This window comes from Prunus mume, linkage group LG3, assembly GCF_029339155.1.
Source record: "Prunus mume cultivar Tortuosa linkage group LG3, ASM2933915v1, whole genome shotgun sequence".
Lineage (NCBI taxonomy): Eukaryota > Viridiplantae > Streptophyta > Magnoliopsida > Rosales > Rosaceae > Prunus > Prunus mume.
In genome coordinates, this window is record NC_142700.1 from 14,571,230 (window position 1) to 14,593,377 (window position 22,148).

Genomic DNA, 22,148 nt, shown 5'->3' on the forward strand with positions numbered 1-22,148 from the left:
ATAAAATTATTAACAAGATGGGTCCATAGCTCAGTGGTAGAGCATTTGACTGCAGATCAAGAGGTCACCGGTTCGATCCCGGTTGGGCCCTTCTATTATAATTTTTTTAGTTTTTCTACCTAATTTATTAACAATTAAATGCATAATAATATCCTCTCTCTTTTTTTCTTTTTTTTGTTGTTGAGAAAATGCATAATAATATCTTATTCTTATGGTATGAAACTAAATGCAAAAATTAAATAAAAAAATATAACGTCCACAAATTAATGTAATAATATTTCATTTGAAATGGGAAAAAAACTATTAAAATATAAAATTAATGACAAGGTTGGTCCATAGCTCAATGATAGAGCATTTGACTGCAATCAAGAGGTCACTGGTTTGATCCCCGGTTGGGCCGTTTTATTCTATAATTTTTAAAAAAATTATACCTAATTTATTAACAAAATTAAATGCATAATAATATATTATGATATGAAACTAAATGCATAAATTAAGAAAAATAATAAAATGCCCAAAAATTAATGTAATAGTATTTCATCGATGTTTTCAAACATATATTCTTTCAAAGAAAACTGAAGAGATATGGTGGGCAAATTTTCGTAATACTGAAATTATTTTATGTTTGTTATTTTTGAAGAATAATATTTTTATTAAGAAAAAAAGTAGTGTCAATCAAATAATATATTCCTAAACTTTGCTCCCTTATATGTTCTAGACATGTATATGTAGTACGGAATACTAGACAACGCTCTAGATATGTAGAAGATTTAGTAGGAAGCTGCATTTGAATGCTACCAAGCAAGTTCATGTCAAGTGCAGATGAGGCCTGATACAGCCAAAACGCATTCAAAGTAGCATGTGGGATTTTATATTCTTTCATTTCTTTTTCTGGTAAGCTAAGCAGTCTCTTTTCTATTAAGTTTGTGATTGTTATGCGATACTAATATGAATGTCCCGGATTTTGTTAATTATGTTATTAATGATTTTGATTTCCATATGACCAGATAACGATAAACACTCTACAATTGAAAATCTTATGTATACTTAATTCGGGAAAGGTCCTTCGGGAAAGATCCTTCAGGAAAGATTCTGGATTTGAGTTCTACTATCAGTGTAGTGTGTATGAATTTAATATATTACCGTCAATCTCAATAAAAAAATATCATAAATAAATAAATAAAATAACCCAGGAAAAGTAAAATCTGCTTGCATACTATGCTCAATTGATCCCTTTGTATGTTCTCAATTGAATTCGGGTTTGGAGGGATCTGCCCCTTATTAAATGTCACTTTGGCACCTTTGAAATATATAGAAGATGCTTGCTTAGCTATTATATACCCATGATGTGGACCAATGACGTTTGACAAGCAACTGATTTTTTTTTTTTTCACACGAAAGTTTAAGGGAAGATTGGCTGCTCTCACTACCAGCGCAAGGGTATATCTACAATCTCAAACCAGAATGACTTACATGAGATTAGGGTGAAATACTTTTTTATCTATAAATTATACACTAGTCCTTAATTTATGAGAAACACTTATGTGCAACAGGAATAACACTATTTTGCTATCCCAGATCAATCACAGAATATCACATGATAATTTTTCTACATTAAAATTTATAATTAATTAGAGATAACAAAATAGTTATATTCTCGTTTGATACAAATTTTTCTACTAACTTAGTGATGTGTTATCAATTTAGTCAAACTGATCCTTGAAAAACGAATTTGCCTAATTACCTGTGCATCGCGTGAGTTCCGCCAAAGTATGTTTCACTTTTTTTTTTTGGGTCAATGAAATTATTACATATTAGACATGGATGGTTTGCATGCACAGCAGAAAGTTACCTTTATTGACGTAATTTTGTAAAGGGTACATACTGCTGGGTCAACACAGTAATACAGTTGAAATATAATACGTGGTGTGGTCTACAGGAGTGTCTCCTAAATAAATTCTTTAACTGAAGTTATATATATAAGGATTTTTTTCATAAATGGTCCCTAAGGTTTGCCAAATTATCACCCTTGGTCCTTTATGTTTTTTTTTTCTGACATTGTTAGTCCCTTATATTACACCCAGAGCCGATCCATTGATTTTGGAGGCCCTGTACAAATATGGATGTCGAGACCCTATATATATAAGCAGAAAAAAAAAATCCATATAGAAACAAAAATTTCTGACACGGGAAGAACACATTTGGAAAGAGCTTCCCAGAAAAATTTCTTTAGTCACCCTTCCAAATCACAGAGCTGATAAATTGATTTTTTAATTTCAATGCTTGGTGAATTCTCATGTGAATAAGGGAGGGAGAAAAGAACTGTGATTTTGGGGAAAGGGTTAAAGCTTGGGTTTTTATAATCCAAAATTTGATGGAAGAGGGTGGTACACTGGTACTGAAGAGAAATGGCTTTATTTTGATGGAGGAGAGTGAGAAAGACTTACTGAAAGAGAAAAGAATATTAGAATGGTTGTGCAGCTTGAGAGTTGGGAAGAGGAAAATGAATTAAATTAGGGCCTCTACTCTCTAAGTCGTAGAATTTGTTGATAATTAATATTTAATTCAATTTTGGTTTTGGTGCCTTGCATGTGGTGTTGTGGGGTGATATTTAATATTTCATTTTTATTTTCATGTTTTAGTTAATTTAATGGGTTGACTTGGAAAAATTTGGAGGCCTCTAAATTTTGGGGGCCCTGTGCAGCACACCTCGCACACCCCATGGGCCGCCTCGATTACACCTCACTGCCTGTAAGGTTCATCAAAATTTTCTGTTAGACTGATGATGTGGCCGTCATGCGGATTAAACAATGTTTTAAACATTTTGGGTTTTATCACAAATTGTCCCTAAGATTTGCGGAATTATCATCTTTGGTCATTTATGTTTTTTTTTTGGTTGATATTATTAGTCCTTTATATTTTTAAAAAATAGTTTAACATTTAAAATCTTTTAGAAAAAATTTAATACAAAAAGAGAAAAATTTCAAAACATAATTTATTTTTTTATTCAAATCCACGTAAAATGTTATTATTGGACATGTAGGCTCCATATACATGTCACGTCAAATTCGTTATGTTCTATTGAAATTTCTGTTAAATTAATGAAAATTTCAACATAACCTAACGGATTTGACGTAATATGTATGTGGAGCCTGCATGTCCAATAATAACATTTCACGTGGATTTGAATTTAAAAAAAATTATGTTTTGAAAATTTTCTCTCTTTTTTTTAAAAACATTTTAAATGTTGTAAACTATTTTTTAAAGGATTTAGGGTTTTTCAACAAAACCTAACGGATTTGACGCGACATGTATGTGAGCCTACATGTCCATTAATAACATATCAAGTGGATTTGAATAAAAAAAAATGTATGTTTTAAAATTTTTCTCTCTTTTTTTAAAATATTTTAAATGTTAAACTATTTTTTATAAAACATTTCTTCATTTAGATCCACTTGACATTTTCTCATTGGCTACGTGTGCACCACACATGTGTCATGTCAATAATTTAACAAAAAAAATTAACAAAATCTCATGGTAGGATCAAATTGATGTGTGAGGTGTAACATAAGGACTAATATTGTTAGGAAAAAAAAATAAAGGACCAAATGTGATAATTTTGCAAACCTTAGGGACCATTTGAGATAAAACTCAAAATATTTAAAGCAGTGTTTAATCCATGTGGCATCCACGTCAGCAATCTAATGAAAAATTTTGACAGAGCGTGATGGCTGGACCAAATTGACGTGTGAGGTCTAACATAAGGGACCAATACTGTCAAAAACAAAAACATAAAGGACCGAAGGTGAAAATTTGACAAACCTCGGGACCATTTGTGATTTTAAAAAAAAAGCTATATATAGGAAGATTCAGTTGAAGAATCTCTCGTTAGGGACACCTTTGTAGTATTGGAAGCATATGGACATTGATATATAGCCAAATTTAATTATATAGACCAAACAATCGAGTCCTTAAATTGGACCACATTCTTTTCAGAAGCATCAGAATTATTGTCTCTCCTTATAAGGTACCCTTAACCTACATAGCCTATGTACGTGATGTCCCTCTTTCGTAGTTATGAATACTCTAGTGGCAAATCAGTGTCTTCATTTGCTAGCTTATAGCTACTTGTTATATCACACCAGGGAAGAAGCAAACCAGAGAAGGAAACTTCTTTGGACTGGACCTATTGATTGGTGAGTGTGGTTGCACTGTCGATCATATATTACATTCACATGCCTATATGCACCACCGTCTCATATTTTGCATGTGGCTCTTAATTTGAAAAAGTTTTTAGTATAAGCAGTTCACTCGTGTTATAATATGAGAATATAATATGACTGATGATTTTTTATTTTAAGGAATTAGAAGGAATAATATAAATTCTAAGGTATTGATATCCTACCGCATCTTCTACCTTCAAGTTGTACAAAATTTATTCATTTATTATGCCTTAAATTTAGTAAGTTATCTAATCCAATAAAATGTTAGACACCGTACGAACCCTTTAAGTTTATAGTATCAATAATTCACTCAAATTCTATACGACATGATTAAGGGCGGAACCAAAAATAAATTAATGGCTATATATATAGATGGCGGTTGTTGATTGTTGCTGGTATTCTTGATTGATGTAGTCAATGGTGGCCACGGAGGAAGAGGGATAGAAATACAGCCAACGGTGGGCATGGATAAGAGACATGGAGAGAGAATCAAGGGAACTATGCATTTCATAATTAGTTTATTAAAATAATAGTAATTTTAGGTAAAAAGTATTATTAAAAAGATAATAATAAATAGTAGTGAGATTTAATCTCAGCCATTTATAAGGTGTTAATCTAATGGTTAAGAACTTGTGTCAAAACTTATGTCAAAATTATGGTGCCACGGATCCGCTCTATATATATATATATATATATATATATATATATTTATATTCATACAAATATTTGTTAAGAAAGAGGAGCTTCAACGTGTGTGTTAGAGGTTGTTGATTGGCTTCCATTTTAAGAGTGGGTGGCTGATGTTGGGCTAATTTTTTTTCTTGATAGGCTAGGCTAGTTTATGTGGAACGAGATGGGAGGTCCGAAGATTAGTTTATAACTTTAAATTATCTGTTGTATTTTATTGAAAAAGTTGTAAATTAATTTATATAATCTCTCCATATTTCATATACATTCTACAATCTCTCGAGACAAATAATTAAAAAGAAATAAACATGAAATATGTAAGTTTTTCTCGTAAACGAGAGGCAGTACGTTTATTAAAAGAATGTTAATTGTGAAGTTTAAAACAATTAGCTTGTACCGTTTACGTGGCCTTGTCTTACCAAGAACAAAGGGTACCAAGAACAAATCTCACTTGAGAATGTCTGATAACATACTCGTACCTGAAAATATCAAAAAGCGAAAAGATTTTGTTAGCAATGGCAACTTGATTACTTTTTTAGTCGTCTACTACGTCAAATTTACTAAAGTTAAATAGTTAATTAACTCACGTTATAACACGTGTATTAATTTATTTATGCTATATTTTAATACATAAATTAATAATATCACATAATAATAGGGCGGTCACACTTAAAAAAATTCTAAGTGTTGACCCCATTAAACTGCGGCAAGTGATTATTTCTCTCTAAACTAATATATTATCATCAGAATTGTGATCGATGTGGTGCTTGAATGTTTGTTTAGAGAGCGTAAAAATGTGTGGGACAGTTTTATTTACTAGAGGACAGAAACGGAGCGGGATACAGAATATCTGAAGCCTTTTGTCTCGACTTGCAACCTTAACCCAATGATGCACTTGTAGGGTCCTCATAATATAATTTCCATGATATATGTTGTCTTTAAATGAAAAACTTTTCATAATACTCATGAGTCATCGTGATTTATAAATATGGTCTCTCTAATATTACTTTGTGAGATTAACTGCTAATTAATTTGTGTGTGTCTATATTTTATTTTATTTTTCAAAAATTTATATGTATGTTTACAATTGGCTTTTTTTCTTTTAAACAATAAAAGGATGTTAATCTATAATGTTACGCCCGTGATTTTTATCAAAACATCATAGCTTTCTTTCTCCCAAAAAACATCCATAGAGCCGTTTTCACTTTGAAAGATGGGGGAGGGGGTGAAGCCATTGTTCTTCCTCCCTCTCTCCCCTCTTTTCTTCCTCCCTTCACCTCTTCCCCCATTTTCAGAGACAAATAATTTTTCCTATTTGTCTTCTTTTTGTTATGATTTTCATCCAACCATCATTAGCGGTAAGTATCTCAGCATAGGATCTCCATATACGTTTCGACGTCGGATCTCCACCACCATCCTTTTTACGGTTTCTTTATGTTTGGAATAAGTTACAAAGACTATTTGGATTCTTTGTATAGTTTTCACCTCTTCTTTTGTGAGAACTTTTCACATCTCCTTTGTAAAAGCTTTTCATCTATATCTTGTAAGAGTTTTATTTATATTGTTATGACTTGATTTTTTTCAAACTTTATCTCGTTTTGATAATCAAACAAATCATGCCATAACAATGCAAAGGAAAAGCGGGAGAAGAAGAGTTCCATTTCTCTATACAGACAAATCACAGCCTGAAATATATAAAGAATCAAGCAGTATCCTTTTCGATTCGTTACGTATATCATTTATGTATGTGATGATACGAGTGGGTTAGAATTTCAGAATGTGTCCAAGGTAAGTAAATGCCCCATCAATCACCACCCTAATTAATATAAAATTGATGATAATTGACAAGCATAAAAACAAAAGGAGGAAGCTGCATGGAACCTGGCTTCTTCTAACTTATATGTGACCGCTACCACGCCCCTCAGCCCTTTTCCCTCTAGTACTCTTTGCCCCCACGTTCCCCAACCCTACCTTTTTTTATAAATAAATAAATGTATGACGTGTCTATTTCAGAGACTCCAAACTTTCTCTCTTTCTTTAATTTCCCAATCTGCCCTCCTATTACAGTATTACTGTGTCATGTGATGATAAATTAGTTTCCCACCTTACAAAAGGCTCGAATATTGGTGCTGCTAGTAAACGAATGGGGACTACCAGAGATCACTCCCTATCTCTCTCGCAATTATTAGTACAAACCCAACAAAACAATTAGGCTTGTTTGATTCGAGAAACGGATTTGAGGGAAAATTACTTTTTGTGTTATTCTTCGATTGATAGAAAATGGAAGATTCATTTTTCACATTTGGTAATGCCAAAAAAGTAACCGAGATATATCATTTTATTTCATTTCTCATGTTTGTTTTGAATATGAATGGAAAACAAAGTTTGTATAATTTTTCAATTATACCCATATTACATCAAATAAAAAAAGAATGCATTTAATTATATATTGTAATTTCAAATTATTAATGGGGACAAAATGGTCATGAAAAATGTGTATTTAATGTTGGCACATTTTTCCAAACTTTTCCATAAGGAGGGAAAACAAAACTCGAGTTGGGAGGATGACTTCACTTTCCTCCTTACTTTCTCATGTGTCATGCAACTAGGGATGGCAAACATCCCCGCAAGGGCAGTACCGTCAGTCTCCAACCTAACCCCGGGGAGGGATTTCGGGCTAAATGGGTATTTGTTACGAGGATCCCCGAATTTAAAAAATCCCTGACGGATATGGGGAGGGGATGGTATTTGCTTCCTCATCCTCGAACTCAACTCGAAAATATATATGCTTAATATTTAAATAAAAATAAAATACATGAATATATAATATGTTGAATGTTTAATGTTAAAATGTATAATAAATATTTTTTTTATGCAAAAATATTGGGGATTCATGGTATGGGGATAGTTCCCGACGGGACGGGATGGTATTGTCATACTCTGCCCCTACCCAACCCTGCCATCCCTACATGCAACCATTTCCCATGCTGAGCTTACCAAACATGGAAAAATAATTGATTTCTCATCACCGAGCCTCTTTTCCCATGAACCAAACGAGACCTTATGGTTTTACATTTAGGAACATGGCCAATTTCAATTTAGTATCAAATCTCAGAAAATCTTCCAATGTCATACTCAAAATTTGGAGATTGTTTCTATGTTCATTCTTCATTACGTCCAACGTTATGTGTGTACTTAACTACTTCAATGAATTTCATATTTGAGATGGCATGGAATGAAAATATCTTAGATATAAACATACAACGCTGAGAAATCATTTCAGGTCAAATCCAACGTTGAGAAATCATTTTATAAAACACCTTCACATAATAATGGAGATATATTCGTAATACATGAATTTGACCTATGGTGATCTCTATCTCATCTTTAATGTCCGGCACATTGGAGCCAAATAGGCAAAACCTAATAAGGCGGGCCAGTTTTTATAAAAAGTGAGTGGAATTTTGGCCCTTTCGATGATGGCACAAAATACATATATGTGGTGATACTTCTCACCAACCATCGTGGGATTTAAAAGGAAGAACAAGAAAGATACACTAAATGAATCTTAAGAAATGTGCATGCACCTTTGCCTTCTCCTCTAATTTCAACCCTAAAGCTCACTTCTCTCACTAATGAATCTTAAGATTGAGAGACGTTTAACTCCCATAACATATTCTGATTCTTCTGTCCAATCATCCTACAGCAAGCCACTTTAATCAACAGCTTGAAATATAATTTGTGTCGGGTTCTCACAAACAAGGTGCTACATGTACACATTGATTAATTTCACACATTTTTTATGAGAGTTTTCAGTAAATCAAGCATGATTTTTTTTTTTTTTGTAATCGCTTTGAATTGAGTATTATCTGTTATCGACAAAATACGACCTTATACCGGGCACCACGTGAATCTTAGTTGGAAATCTAATTATAAGCACAAACGCGCACTAATGTATTACATTATACTCGGACCAAAAATTAATTGTGAAATGCCAATGGCTACATACTAATGATTGAAGTCTAATATGTAACTAAGAGGTTCTTAAACATGCTTACATTTTGGAAATGACAGTGTTAGCATCTGCCAAAAACACATGATGAGGAGAACAAAAGGTGGGGAATAGAAGGACTTTGTTTATTACGTGGAGAATCTGGATGCACAGGTGGTGACACGACAGGACTGGCTATGTCTTTCTTTTAGCCATAGGTAGCAGTTTGATCAAGCTTAGTACCTTACCTATCGTAGCATAGCATTTGAAAACATGCTAATCTTTTCAGCATGGGCACCATCCCCGGTCCTTTCACGCCTTTGCTTATAACAATCTTCACCTCTGGAATTTGGAGGATTATAATCATATTTTGTATTACCAAAAAGTAATCACTATTGTACTCTAAAGTAACTTTATTTTCTTTCTTGGGATGCGATACTTTCTCTTTCTCCTTTTCCTTCTGGAATATTTTATGATAATCGAAACCGTTCATTTTCACAGTCATCCTTCAAGATTAATTCATGCAAAATATCAACCAAATTAGCAAACCGTTTAGTTAACTGATGACAGTTAGACGGTTGCAATGGGAAAGGATGAGAGATGATAAAAGGGCTTTAAGTAGAAACTGTTACATATTCTACACTAGTCTTTCCGCACGAGCTTCCGCGTCTGCAAAATTCTTTTTTTAAAATATTTTTAAATTTATTTTAGAATTAAAAAAGATAATGAGTAGTTGTGTTCAATAAAAATATGATATATTATCTGATTTTTCTTTTAATTTTAATTTTTTAAATATAAAAAATGTGAATTTATCATATTATTCTTATTTAATTAATAATTTCAATTATTAATGTTTGCATTACCAAGAGCATTTTATGATGTTTCAAATGTTTTACAATTCTCTGTCTTTTGCTTTATATATACAGATAAAATAAACCTTATTTATTACACCAAAATAAGTCCCTTTACATCTTTACATGAGTAAAATCGTGTAATAAGCTGATGTATATGGATATAGGATTCCCACAAAAAAAGAAATCATTTGAATTATTTCTGAACTCCAGGACATATATTTTGGACCATGCATTTGTCACATGCTGTGTTCAAAATTATACGAGACCCGTTCTGTCTTTTTGACGAGTTGTGTTAGACATAATACCCCACAACCAAAAAAGAAATTTCGTTTACTGAAACTGATCGGAGAGGCTATCTCATTATTATTATTTTTTAAGTCTTTGATTCGTATAAATGTCTTCTTGAAAAAAAACAAACCGAAACCTCATATGACAAGCAAGCTGTCTGCTCGAAAACTACATCTTATGATGAAAATCATAGATTTGCTTCGAGCTCAAAAATCAACTGAGGACATATATATTGTTCAAATGGCATCCTATGCAAGATCGATCTTAACTGCTTGCCCTTTTTGTAAATTTATTGGAACCCAAAAGATAATTCTAAGCTTGACTACTTCTTTCTACCATTTATCTTGAAGTTAAAGAGAAAAATGTTATTTATATCGCATTTACGGATTATATATATTACTGACAAATTCTATAATAAAGATGAATTCTACATCAAAGTAATGTAAAACTATTAAGAAGTCGATCAAACGTATGTGATGACATACCTAGAGCACTAGGTGCCTCTCATGTACAAAGTTGGGAGCATAATTTTTGGTATCATATATAGCTAACAAGATTCGTTGGTATAACTTAAGAGCATCTCTAATCATGTACTTCTTGGATTTCAGATTTATGAGCTATTAGGTGTTGGATAGAGACCGTGGTTGGAATTAAGTTTGTAAATTATCTTTAAATTTTAACTTAGGAGTTAGCCCATTAGAGTGGAGAAACGTGTTAGGATTAAGCTTGATATTTGTAAACAAACAAATATAAAAAAATATCATACCTTACAAAAATATGAAAGAAATAATGATTAAATGAATCAGGTCATACAGCTACTTGCTTAGTTATCCAAATGAAGAACAAAGAAAGATATAGGGACCTAACATTTTCCCTTATGTAGAGAGAATAAATTCTGCAACTTTGTGCTTTGCAACATCCCCGTTTGGCCGTGCCGGACTTCGTGCACATGTGGATATGGTGTCGGTGATCTGTCATATTAAGTCGAATATTTTGGTTTGGAACTGTGAATTTACTCAATTGTCCTTGGAACCAAATACACTTCACAAATGCCCTCACACTCGCAGTAAAAAAAACTGGCACTTCCAGAGTGGATTTTCACTGGAGGGCAATCTGGTAACTTCAAACAAAATTTTGTCATTACTATCTCCCCCCTTACCTAATTTCACTGGTTCCTTCACACCTCTCCAATTATTTGTGTCCTTTATGAAAGCACACATATATCTGACCAAGCTACCGTTGCTCATCCAAACCCAAAACTCATAATTCCGCTCCCCGCTTAACTCCCAAACACCATGCGAAGCGACCAAGAAATTTCTCGCATGCAATCCTACCTCACAGACGGCGAAACCGAAAGCGAAGAAGAAGAAGACGAGGAAGACGATCAGGAACAAGAAGATGAGGAAGAAAGTGGAAGCAGTGGCAACTACAACTGTTTGTTCAGCATCTGCAGTACCCGGAGGAGGAGCCCGGGTTGGTCTCTGGGCCAAGTGCTTGACCCAAGAGCCAAATGGGTCCAAGAATGGAACAGGGTTTTCCTGCTCGTCTGTGCAACGGGGCTCATCATAGACCCTCTTTTTTTCTACGCCCTGTCGATAAGCAGCAACTGTATGTGCCTGTTTGTGGACGGGTGGCTGGCCATAACGGTGACCGTGCTCCGGTGCATGACGGATGTTTTGCACGTGTGGAACATGTGGCTGCAGCTGAAGATGGCCAAGCGCTACTCCTTCACCGCCATGGTTGGTGGTGCCGGCATGGAAGGTGGAGGTGCCAATGGGCTGCGTGACACAAGTGCAAGGTCCGTGGCTCTCAAGTACTTGAGGTCCAAGAAGGGGTTTTTCTTTGACCTCTTTGTCATTCTCCCCATACCCCAGGTAACTAAATAATCAGTTAAATTTAATATACTTTAATCAATCATGATTTAGTAAGGACAATGAATTCATCCCTTTGTAATCAAGTTTGAATCATCCTGCTCGTAATAAATTAGATTAATCAAGTTCGAAGCATGATTTTTTTGGTTTTTGTTTTCCTTCTTTTATTATAATTGTTATAGCTATTTTTTGTCATTTTATATCACGCGGTCCTTATGCGTTTAAGGTTTGCTGTACAATTACTAGAGTTGCTAGTGCATTGAGAAACGAAAAGGTGACAGATGCATGCCAGAAGTTGTTTTTATGCTATATTTTGCAGGGAGGAAAGGTGTAACATGTGAAGTAGCCATGTCCTCTCTTCATTTTTAGAAAAGGGAGACAGTAGAGAACCAGGGTTTTTCCTTTTCATTTCTGACTATCTTTTTTTCACACATATATTATTGTACATACGTCATTATAAATAAAGAGAAAAATAAGGAAGGGTGATAGAAAATTTATATATATATATATATATATATATATGTATGTACATCCTCCTTTCCTTTCACAGTAAGATTTTGGTTGTGGAGGTCTTTACATATATGGTGCAATAATGAGGTCCTATAAATTTTCTTTTGGTTCACCCAGTTGATAAATATCTCAGGCTGAATAATGCCACTCAGATCTACTTACTTATCTAACGTCTTTTCTTAATAAGTCATATATGATTGCTAATCAGATAAGGTGGCAAGAAATGTAGTGTCTATTTTCTCTCTTTTTTGTTTTATTGTTGTTGCTGCTGCTAGCCCGCAATTGTTTTTTTTTTTTTAAAGATAAAAATAAAAGAGCGCTTATGGAGGAAGGAATTCGAACTTGGAATATCTCCAAACTTTAAGAAAAGAGAAGTACATGTACTGCTAACTAAACTAAGAGCAAGATGATGACAAAAGAATAAAATTTATCCTCTAGGAAGTAGGTTTCCTAGAAATAACTAGAATTTTCCACACAATACTGTAGCATTTACACTTTGTGTGTTTTTTTTTTTTACCATAATCTTCTCTATTAGTTATTTAAAGCAGTTTTTGAAACTCTGAGGCTATACTTGTCATTTCATAACTCTCAATGATTTATTTTCTTAATATACTTGTATGATTGCGTCAATTGGTCAGATTATTCGATACTTGAATAATTATACTCACAAACATTCTGTTGGTTGGGGCCATACACAGAAAAAAAAAATATTTTTTGAAATATTCAAGAATTTAGAAAGTGTGTGTGTATGTATATATAGTACTCAGAAAGATTCGCAAAAGTTATGGAGAAACGATCGCATCCTGTAAAAATAATAGTATGCATAAAAAGTTTCTCTGAATGATGATTAATGTTGACAAATGGGTCAGGTTTCAAGCATCACATGATCAACATGAATATTTATGTTTTAATCATGACAGAACAGAACCATGTAGCTGGGCCTTCTCGATAGAGAATATCATGAAAAGGAGACTTTTGCATCATTGTTGTATGAATGTGTATTGTTTTTTCAGATAATATTATGGGTGGTAATTCCTACGCTATTGGAGAAAGGATCGGTGACCGTAGTGATGACAGTGTTCTTGATGTTTTTCTTCCAATATCTCCCAAAGATTTATCACTCTGTTTGCCTCTTGCGTCGGATGCAAAATCTCTCTGGCTACATCTTCGGAACTGTTTGGTGGGGAATTGCACTCAACTTGATTGCTTATTTTGTTGCTGCCCATGTAAGTATATATCCCTCTTTCATGTATATCCTTTAAATTTCGTCAGATAGTTTAACATGTTATATTGTTAATAAAGTCTAGTCTAATGGAAAAATGCATTGACAAATGTGTACGAGAAGCGGACATATTACCTTGGCCAACTTTCCTAACCTCTCACCCTTCTTAACTTTGGCAAAAAAAAAAACAAAAGATCGTTCATTTATAACTTATAACATTCTGCTTTTATATAAAGGGTGTTTGGAATTTCGATGCAATGCAAGTTAAAAGTCTTGTGTTACGTCTAGGGTTTTCGATGGGTTAAAAAAGTTGTCCAGCGCAACCGACAATAAAGAGAAAAAGAGCCTCTATAGGTTACCAAAGTCATGACTCAAGAAATCATGAAATGACTAAGACCACAAAGAATTGGCCCCAATCGTGATCCATGCAGTGGGAAACAGTTTCCATTGCCAAGACCGAGATGATGATCACTACTGCTAGAACTATACTTTTAACCTTCTTCATAATTAAACCTCCAACTTTTCTAAATCAACGGAGAAAGTAAGGGACTTGTAGCTCAAGTGTTAAAAGTATTTATTTCTGCATTAGAGATCTTTGGTTTGATTCTCCCACCCTCAATATGGATTGTATCAAGAAGAAGAAAAAAATCAACGGAGGAGGAGATTCAAACTTGGAATCTCTTTCGAAATTAGGAAGAGAAATACCATTAGCTAATTGTCTTGCAATCCAATAATTAATTATGTTGTTTTTTTCCTGGCCATTGTTTGAAGAATTAAGTTGTGCACCAAACAGTTGATTTAATAACTGTGTCTCCATCTCTATAACCTGATCATGTTTGCAGGCTGCAGGAGCATGCTGGTACTTGTTAGGGATCCAGAGGGCAGAGAAATGCCTGAAAGAGCAATGCAGAGAAATAAGTGGCTGCAGCTTGAGAATATTATCTTGCAAACACCCTATTTACTATGGAGCAACAAACCGACTGAGAGACAGAGCAAGACTGGCATGGGCAGACAACAAAAGAGCAAGATCTACATGCTTAGACAACGCCGATCATTACGACTATGGAGCTTATTCATGGACTGTGCAGCTTGTCACAAATGATAGCCGCTTGGAAAAGATACTTTTTCCCATCTTTTGGGGCCTAATGACTCTCAGGCACTCTTCTCCTTCACCTCCTAATTATTATTAATCAATCGCCACCCTTCGTTTTTCATTTTGGTTTTGTTTTAATATTGCCCTTTGCTGTTTTGTGCAGCACATTCGGGAACTTGGAAAGCTCAACTGAGTGGTTGGAGGTTGTTTTCAACATCATTGTTCTAACCAGTGGGCTCCTTTTGGTCACTATGTTGATAGGAAACATAAAGGTAATCAACTTTACAACCCTTTAGCATGTTACGTTGTCAGACTGAAAATCACGACTGTACATTCAAATAGCTAGTGTAATTAATAATTTTGATTTATAGTATGATAACATAATATGCGACATTTGTGTGGTTAATTGGTTTCCATTTCTTTTGGATACTATATGTATATATGCAGGTGTTTTTGCATGCGACAACTTCCAAGAAACAAGCAATGCAATTGAAGATGAGGAACATAGAGTGGTGGATGAGGAAGAGGCACTTGCCTCAGGGGTTTAGGCATCGGGTGCGAAACTACGAGCGGCAGCGATGGGCAGCCATGCGTGGTGTGGACGAATGTGAGATGATCAGGAACCTCCCCGAGGGCCTCAGGAGGGACATCAAGTATCATCTCTGCTTGGATTTAGTGAGACAAGTATGTACACACACTATCAACCTTTTCACTTTCACTCTCTTTTTCTTTTTCCTTTTGGTCAACTATCAAAGTATTCACTTTAGCCCAATAATGCATTTTGTCCCATAAATGCTTTGGGCATGATTTAGCCCAAGTTTACCTGAGTAATTTGCTGGCTGTAGCTAATTTCTTAATTTTTGAAAATTGTTTTAGGTACCATTGTTCCAACATATGGATGATCTGGTTCTTGAGAATATTTGTGACCGTGTGAAGTCTCTTATATTCCCCAAAGGAGAAACAGTGAGTTACTAATAAGACTATGCTTTAACTATGACAGCATTTATGGGGGTTATAGTTTTATATGCGGACTTGGCCACACCTATGTCAAGAGTTCGATTCTTGTTCTACTCTTATCTCGGAAAGGAAAATTTAATTTGCTTGATCAATTGAAATAATTTATATATTAAAATGGCACAAGAACATTGTAGTTGATAGTATGAAAAGTTGGTCCTACATAATTTTTCATTCTGCAATTTCAATTTTAGCAGTAACGCTTTTGAGCTTCATAAACAGATAACCAGAGAGGGAGACCCGGTTCAAAGAATGCTTTTTGTAGTCAGGGGTCACCTTCAAAGCAGCCAAGTTCTGAGAGATGGCGTGAAAAGTTGCTGCATGTTAGGCCCCGGAAACTTCAGTGGAGATGAGCTCTTGTCATGGTGCCTCAGAAGGCCCTTCATAGAAAGACTGCCACCATCCTCCTCAACCCTAGTCACACTTGAGACCACAGAGGCATTCAGCCTTGAAGCAGACGATGTGAAATATGTGACACAACATTTTCGGTACACGTTCGTGAACGAAAAGGTTAAGAGAAGTGCAAGGTACTACTCACCGGGTTGGAGAACTTGGGCTGCTGTGGCAATTCAGTTGGCTTGGAGGAGGTACAAGCACCGGTTAACACTCACTTCGCTGTCGTTTATAAGGCCTAGGAGACCTGTGTCAAGGTGTTCTTCATTGGGAGAGGACAGGCTGAGATTATATACGGCTTTGTTAACTTCTCCAAAGCCAAATGATCAAGATGATTTTTTTTATTGATTACTGAGATCAGTCCAAAGCGGTATGTTATTGATGTCTCAGTTTTGTATGCACTAAATTACATATTTAAGAGTAAAAAATCTTTATCATTATTTTGAGATTTCCACTAATAACTTACATACTTAACAGTTAATTATTACTGTCTTTCACTTAAGCTCCAAAAAACTGTAGGATCCACTGAGTCACAACACAAACAAAAGGCTGATAAGGAAACTTGAGCTTGGTTTGATTTGATTTGATTTGCTACAAGCGATATTTATTTGCTTGACTTGTTTCAATTTTGTGGTATCTGCAAATTATAATTTTTTTTTTTTAATCCACGCAGCCCCATACACTTTTTGGTTTATGTGGGAACCTAATTTTAAGCAAACCCTAGATCAAATATTTCCTTTCATTTGGGGAATATTTGATTTGGGGATTCTTGCCTTGATTAGGGATTTGATTCGCATTAAATCCCTAATTGATTTGAATATCCTAAAATCAGAAAAATAATTCATTTCCCAACAAGGATTATTTTTCTCCAAACCCTAACCCTCCGAGACCACTATAAAAGGATGGCTACGCACAATGGTTGAGGTACGTCTAAAATCTCTACTGAAACTCTGCAGAAAATTCCTCTCATACCCTAGCCACCTCCTCTCTCTCTCTTTTATATAAGGCTCCGGCCGCCCGGTTTACACCTTAAACACATCTCCATATCCTAGATTAGCTAGTGTTTTTCTTACAAACTCTTGAACTAATTTAGGCATCGGAGGGCCTTTGGCCAACACCCTCCGGGTGTGGCCCTCTTATTTGTTCTATTTTGCTGGGATAAAGAGGCGGCGAAAAAGAGAGGGAAATTTTTCTAATCGAATATTCTCGTGGGAAAATTTGCTCCCACAAATTGGTGCTTTCATTGAGAGCATGAGATATACTCAAAGCGTGCTCCAAACCTACTTTTTCAATCCACCAAAGCCTTCCAAACAACCATGGTTGGAAGCAAACGCCTTAGGAGCAAAACCACCGCGACTGCGCACTCCAAAATGGCCGAAGCCTCGCTGCCACCACGAGGTACAGCTGCTGCCAGCGATTTGCAGCAACCTCCCATCGCTGCCAGCATGTTCCAGCAGCTTCCCGGCGAGATCCAGCAACATCCCATGGCTGCCAGCCCGTTCCAGCAGCTCTCCAGCCAGTTTCAGCAGCCTCCCATGGCTGCCAGCAAATTCCAGCAGCTTCCCAGCAAGTTCCAGCAGCCTCCCATGGCTGCCAGCGCGTTCCAACAGCTTCCCAGCGATTTCCAGCAGCGTCCCATGGCTGCCAGCGCGTTCCAGCAGCCCCACGTGCTGCCCATGCTGTCCAGCCACCTCCGGCAGCTACGCAACCTCTCCAAACAACTGCTATAGCAACCGGAACGCAGCAGCAGCTGTGCCATGTGGCTGCTGAAATTGCAGCGCAGCCACACAGCCCTGTGGGCTCCTCCGTCGTGCAACCGCAAGGCCTAGGTGCTGGTACCGCCACCCATGACAGTGCCGCCATTCGTAACCACCTCAATGCCATCTCAGACCATTCCTCAGTCTTGGAGCAAATCCATTCACTCCCGCCTTTGCAAACACACTTGATGTATGCACCCGTGTACACATCTAATGGAGCCCTAGCCCATACGTCATTGGGCCCGATCCACACCTCTTTACCCGACCTATGCAGTCAAGTGGGCCTTAATTGACGGGTTGATCAACTCGCATAGAAGGTCGACGACCAAAACAACCTAATTGCTCAACTACTCAGGCAGATCAACTTGAATCAAGGCCCTAACTTTGGAGCCCATAGCGAGGAGAGAAGGATCCGCGAGCATACTGGCAAGCATTTTGAGAGATCCCAGACTAGTCATCGATACAGATTGGCTAGGGAGAGAACGAGATCGGGCTGATGGGACGCAGACATCTGCAAGCCGTACTATGAGTCGATCGACGATCCATTCAAGATTGGGCTCATAGGGGCACGATTGCGTGACGAATGCAACGACCGATGCTCACCAACCTGCTCGAGAACCAACTCACGGTGACAACTCGTGGAGGAATCTTTGCAAGCTCAATCCACCAATCTGCCTCAAGGGCAGGGCAACCAAGGAGGTCAACCTCTTCAAGTCGACGAGGAAGTCAACCATCCCCGCCTGAATCATAAGGGTTGCCAACGTGATCGGCATGCCATGTGCGCGGAGGAAGTCGAGAAGCTCGTAAACGACCGACTTCGTAACTTAAAGATTGGTGGAAATTTCAAAGAGGCTCTACGTAAAGAGGTGAACCAAGCAAACTCTACGCATTTCACTGCAGAAATTGAGCAGGCTGCTCCCCTAAAGAGATTCTCAACGCCTTCATTCGTTCATTTCAAGGGGGATTTCGATCCCGAGAGCCATCTAAAGCAGTTCAAAAGTGCCATGATCTTCTACAAGGCCAACGACGCACTGATGTGCAAGGTGTTTACAATGACCTTACTAGGAGCAGCCCAAGACTGGTTCTACACTCTGCCATCCGAGTCGATCAGCAGCTTCAAAGAGCTAGCTTACGTCTTCACCGAAGAATACACTTCTTACTGGACGATCAAGAAGAACCCTGACCACATGTTCAACATGCGCAAGAAGTACGATGAATCCCTCTGAGATTACATTAAGAGGTTCAAAGCAGAAAGGGAAAACATCATTGGATGTGACGATCGAATCGCGTCATCGGCCTTCAAAAGGGGCTTGCCAATTGAATGTGAGCTGTATCGCGAGCTGACCATCTCTCCCTTCCAAACACTAGTAGAAGTCTTCGCGACAACAGAGTGCTATGCACTTTGGGATGATGACCGGACCGCCGCAAAGAAAGCTGTCAAGCAAGCCGATCAACTGGTTAAGCAGGCAAGCCAAATAAACGGCATGACAAAAGACAAGGGTGGAGGCAAACGTGGATTACAGCTTGAGGGAGGTGCTCCAATAGCTGAGAGCTACACCAGGTTCACTATCCCGATACAGCAGATCCTAACTCAATTAAAGAACATGCCTTGGTTGAAGATATCATCGCATTTGAAGGGAAACCCAGCCAAGAAGGATACCAGTAGATACTGCGAATTCTATGAAGGGCACGATCATTACACAAATGACTACTTCGACTGGAAAAAGTACCTTGAAGAACTGGTCGGAGACGGCCATTGCAAGGAATTCATCGCAAGAGGGGTTATCCATCAAATCAAAGATCGCGATGCAGCTACCAACGAACCTCCACGAAAAAAGTCATATGGATCAGCACAATCCTAGCCGACTCTAAGAGCCCGAGCTGACCATCGAGGAACAGAAGAGAAAGATCATGCAAGCGACAATAGCAAGTCTCCCAAGCCGTCACCAGCTACCCAGTCATAGAAGACAATCCTAGCATCATCTTTTAAGGGAAGGAAGTTCTAAGACAGTGGAATGCCCATCACCTCTGAAGGTACTATCCACGAAGCTCCTCGCCTACCAGCTTAGCTCCAAGTAGGCGGCCAAGCCTTCCGCACCTCTGTTGAAGACAAGTTACTTTTGATGTTACCCCTATAACTCATCTCTTTAATTCAATAAAGCAATGTAGTCACACAGACATCAATATAAGTTCAAGCTTTTCTTTCCAATGGGGTGTTCACAAATGCAACTGACATGTCTCCGGACGTAGGTCAAATGGGCCACACTCATCGACACATCTCCGGACGTAGGCCAAACTGGTCACCCTCATCGACACGTCTCCGGACGTAGGCCAAACTGGTCACTCTCATTGACACTTATCCGGACGTAGGCCAAACGAGCCACTCTCATCGACACGTCTCCGGAGGTAGGCCAAATGGGTCATCCTCATCGACACGTCTCCGGACGTAGGCCAAACGGGCCACTCTCATTGACACGTCTCCTGACGTAGACCAAATGGGCCACACTCATCGACACCTCTTCGGACGTAGGCCAAACGAGCCACTCTCATCGACATGTCTCCGACGTAGGCCAAACTTGCCATTCTCATCGACACTTCCAATGGGGTGTTCACAAATGCAATCGACACGTCTCCGGACGTAGGCCAAACGAGCCACACTCTTCGACACGTCTCCGGACGTAGGCCAAACGGGCCACCCTTATCGACACGTCTCCGAACGTAGGCCAAACGGGCCACACTCATTGACACGTCTCAAGACGTAGGCCAAACAGGCCAATCTCATCGACACGTCTCCGGACATAGGCCAAACGGGCTACACTCATCGACACGTCTCTAGATGTAGGCCAAACGGGCTACTCTCATCGACACGTCTTTGACGTAGGCTAAACAGGCCATTCTTATCGACACGTCTCCAGACGTAGGCCAAACAGGCTACACTCATCGACACGTCTTTGGACGTATGCCAAACGGGCCACTTTCATCGACACGTCTCCGAACGTAGGCCAAATAGGCCACTCTCATCGACACGTCTCCAGACTAGGTCAAACAGGCCACACTCATAACACGTCTCTAGATGTAGACCAAACGGGTCACACTCATCGACATGTTTCTGGACGTAGGTCAAACGAGCCGCTTTCATCGACATGTCTCCAGACATGGGCCAACATGCTACAACCTGAGAAAAACATTATATGAGATATGCAGAGCATGACTGGAGTCCCTTAAGAGGGACCCTGACACTAATAAATTTCCTGAGGGAGACACACAATCAAGATACTGGCTGGTTACTCAAGCAGTTCACAAGTCAATACGTAAATTGAAGTTGAAAAAATAACTGAAATTTCCAAAGCAAGTGACCAACCGCCAGTTCAACAAAAAGAAGATCGTCGATAAGACCAATTATTATACACAAGAAAGCAGACTACAAAAGCTGAAAAAGAAATAAAAGAGTCTTTACCTACTCGAGGCGCCAATAGGAGATCCCTGCCTACTGACCTCTTGGCGTCACTGATCACCACATTCTCAGCTTCCACCTACTTGATCCGTGATGTCCGCCACTACCTCATCTGTTGCATCCTCTTCTGCTTTATCCTCTTCAGCTACCGTATTTTCGACCGCCTACTCTTTAGCTCTTCCTATGTTCACGACATTAACCTACTCACTTTGCATAGGGAGCAAGTCAGAACAGAGCATCTCGAGGTCTTCATCTCCAATGACATAGAATAGATCATTTCCATTTGTCTTCATCTCCAATGGCTTCGAACTTGGACTTTTCAGCAGACTTGTTATAGGGGCCAAATCTAGCCAGAAGCTTGTCATAACTAAAGGAGACATCAGCATTCTTGCGCTCAAGATGAAAGTAAGCATCTTTTCAACTAAACAAGTCAATAGCATAAGAGGGGGCAATAGCATACGAGTTTCGAATAGTTTCAGCAGCAAGAACTACTCATTTTTCAAGTAGATGAAATGTTGCTTCCCTTTGTTTTTTCCAAGGAAAGACTTGAGACTGTCTCAAGATCACCAGCCTGATGAATATGATCAATTAGCTTGAAGCAAACAAACGGGCTTGACAGGAGGTTCATCTTCAGCAGATCAGACACGTCTGGATCTTATGCAAGGCTGGACTTGTCCACCTTGGGGTCAGCCGCTGACATTGTAGAAGAACCCTTCACCTAGACATATGACTCTCTTGTCTTCTCAACCGCCACCATCCTTAACTCCCAAAAGAGTTGACGATGCTGAATC

At 37.8% G+C, this 22,148-nt stretch overlaps 2 protein-coding genes and 1 non-coding gene across 3 annotated transcripts; all 3 read left to right on the forward strand.

Annotated features, from left to right (window-relative positions):
• The first annotated feature begins 19 nt into the window (after nt 1–19).
• Nucleotides 20–91, forward strand: TRNAC-GCA (transfer RNA cysteine (anticodon GCA)). Its single transcript has one exon. It is a non-coding gene; the product is annotated as a tRNA-Cys (tRNA).
• An 11,158-nt stretch (nt 92–11,249) lies between these two features.
• On the forward strand, nt 11,250–16,601 carry CNGC4 (cyclic nucleotide-gated cation channel 4). Its single transcript, XM_089047833.1, has 7 exons — nt 11,250–11,917; nt 13,438–13,650; nt 14,489–14,805; nt 14,906–15,011; nt 15,187–15,423; nt 15,616–15,702; nt 15,976–16,601. Exons 1-7 carry the CDS (start codon nt 11,339–11,341, stop codon nt 16,492–16,494), a joined length of 2,058 nt encoding a protein of 685 aa, XP_088903959.1. The 5' UTR covers nt 11,250–11,338; the 3' UTR covers nt 16,495–16,601.
• A 2,078-nt stretch (nt 16,602–18,679) lies between these two features.
• On the forward strand, nt 18,680–19,765 carry LOC148918820 (uncharacterized). Its single transcript, XM_089048716.1, has 2 exons — nt 18,680–19,110; nt 19,210–19,765. The coding sequence occupies exons 1-2, from the start codon at nt 18,680–18,682 to the stop codon at nt 19,763–19,765; spliced, it is 987 nt and encodes a 328-aa protein (XP_088904842.1).
• Nucleotides 19,766–22,148: the final 2,383 nt, after the last annotated feature.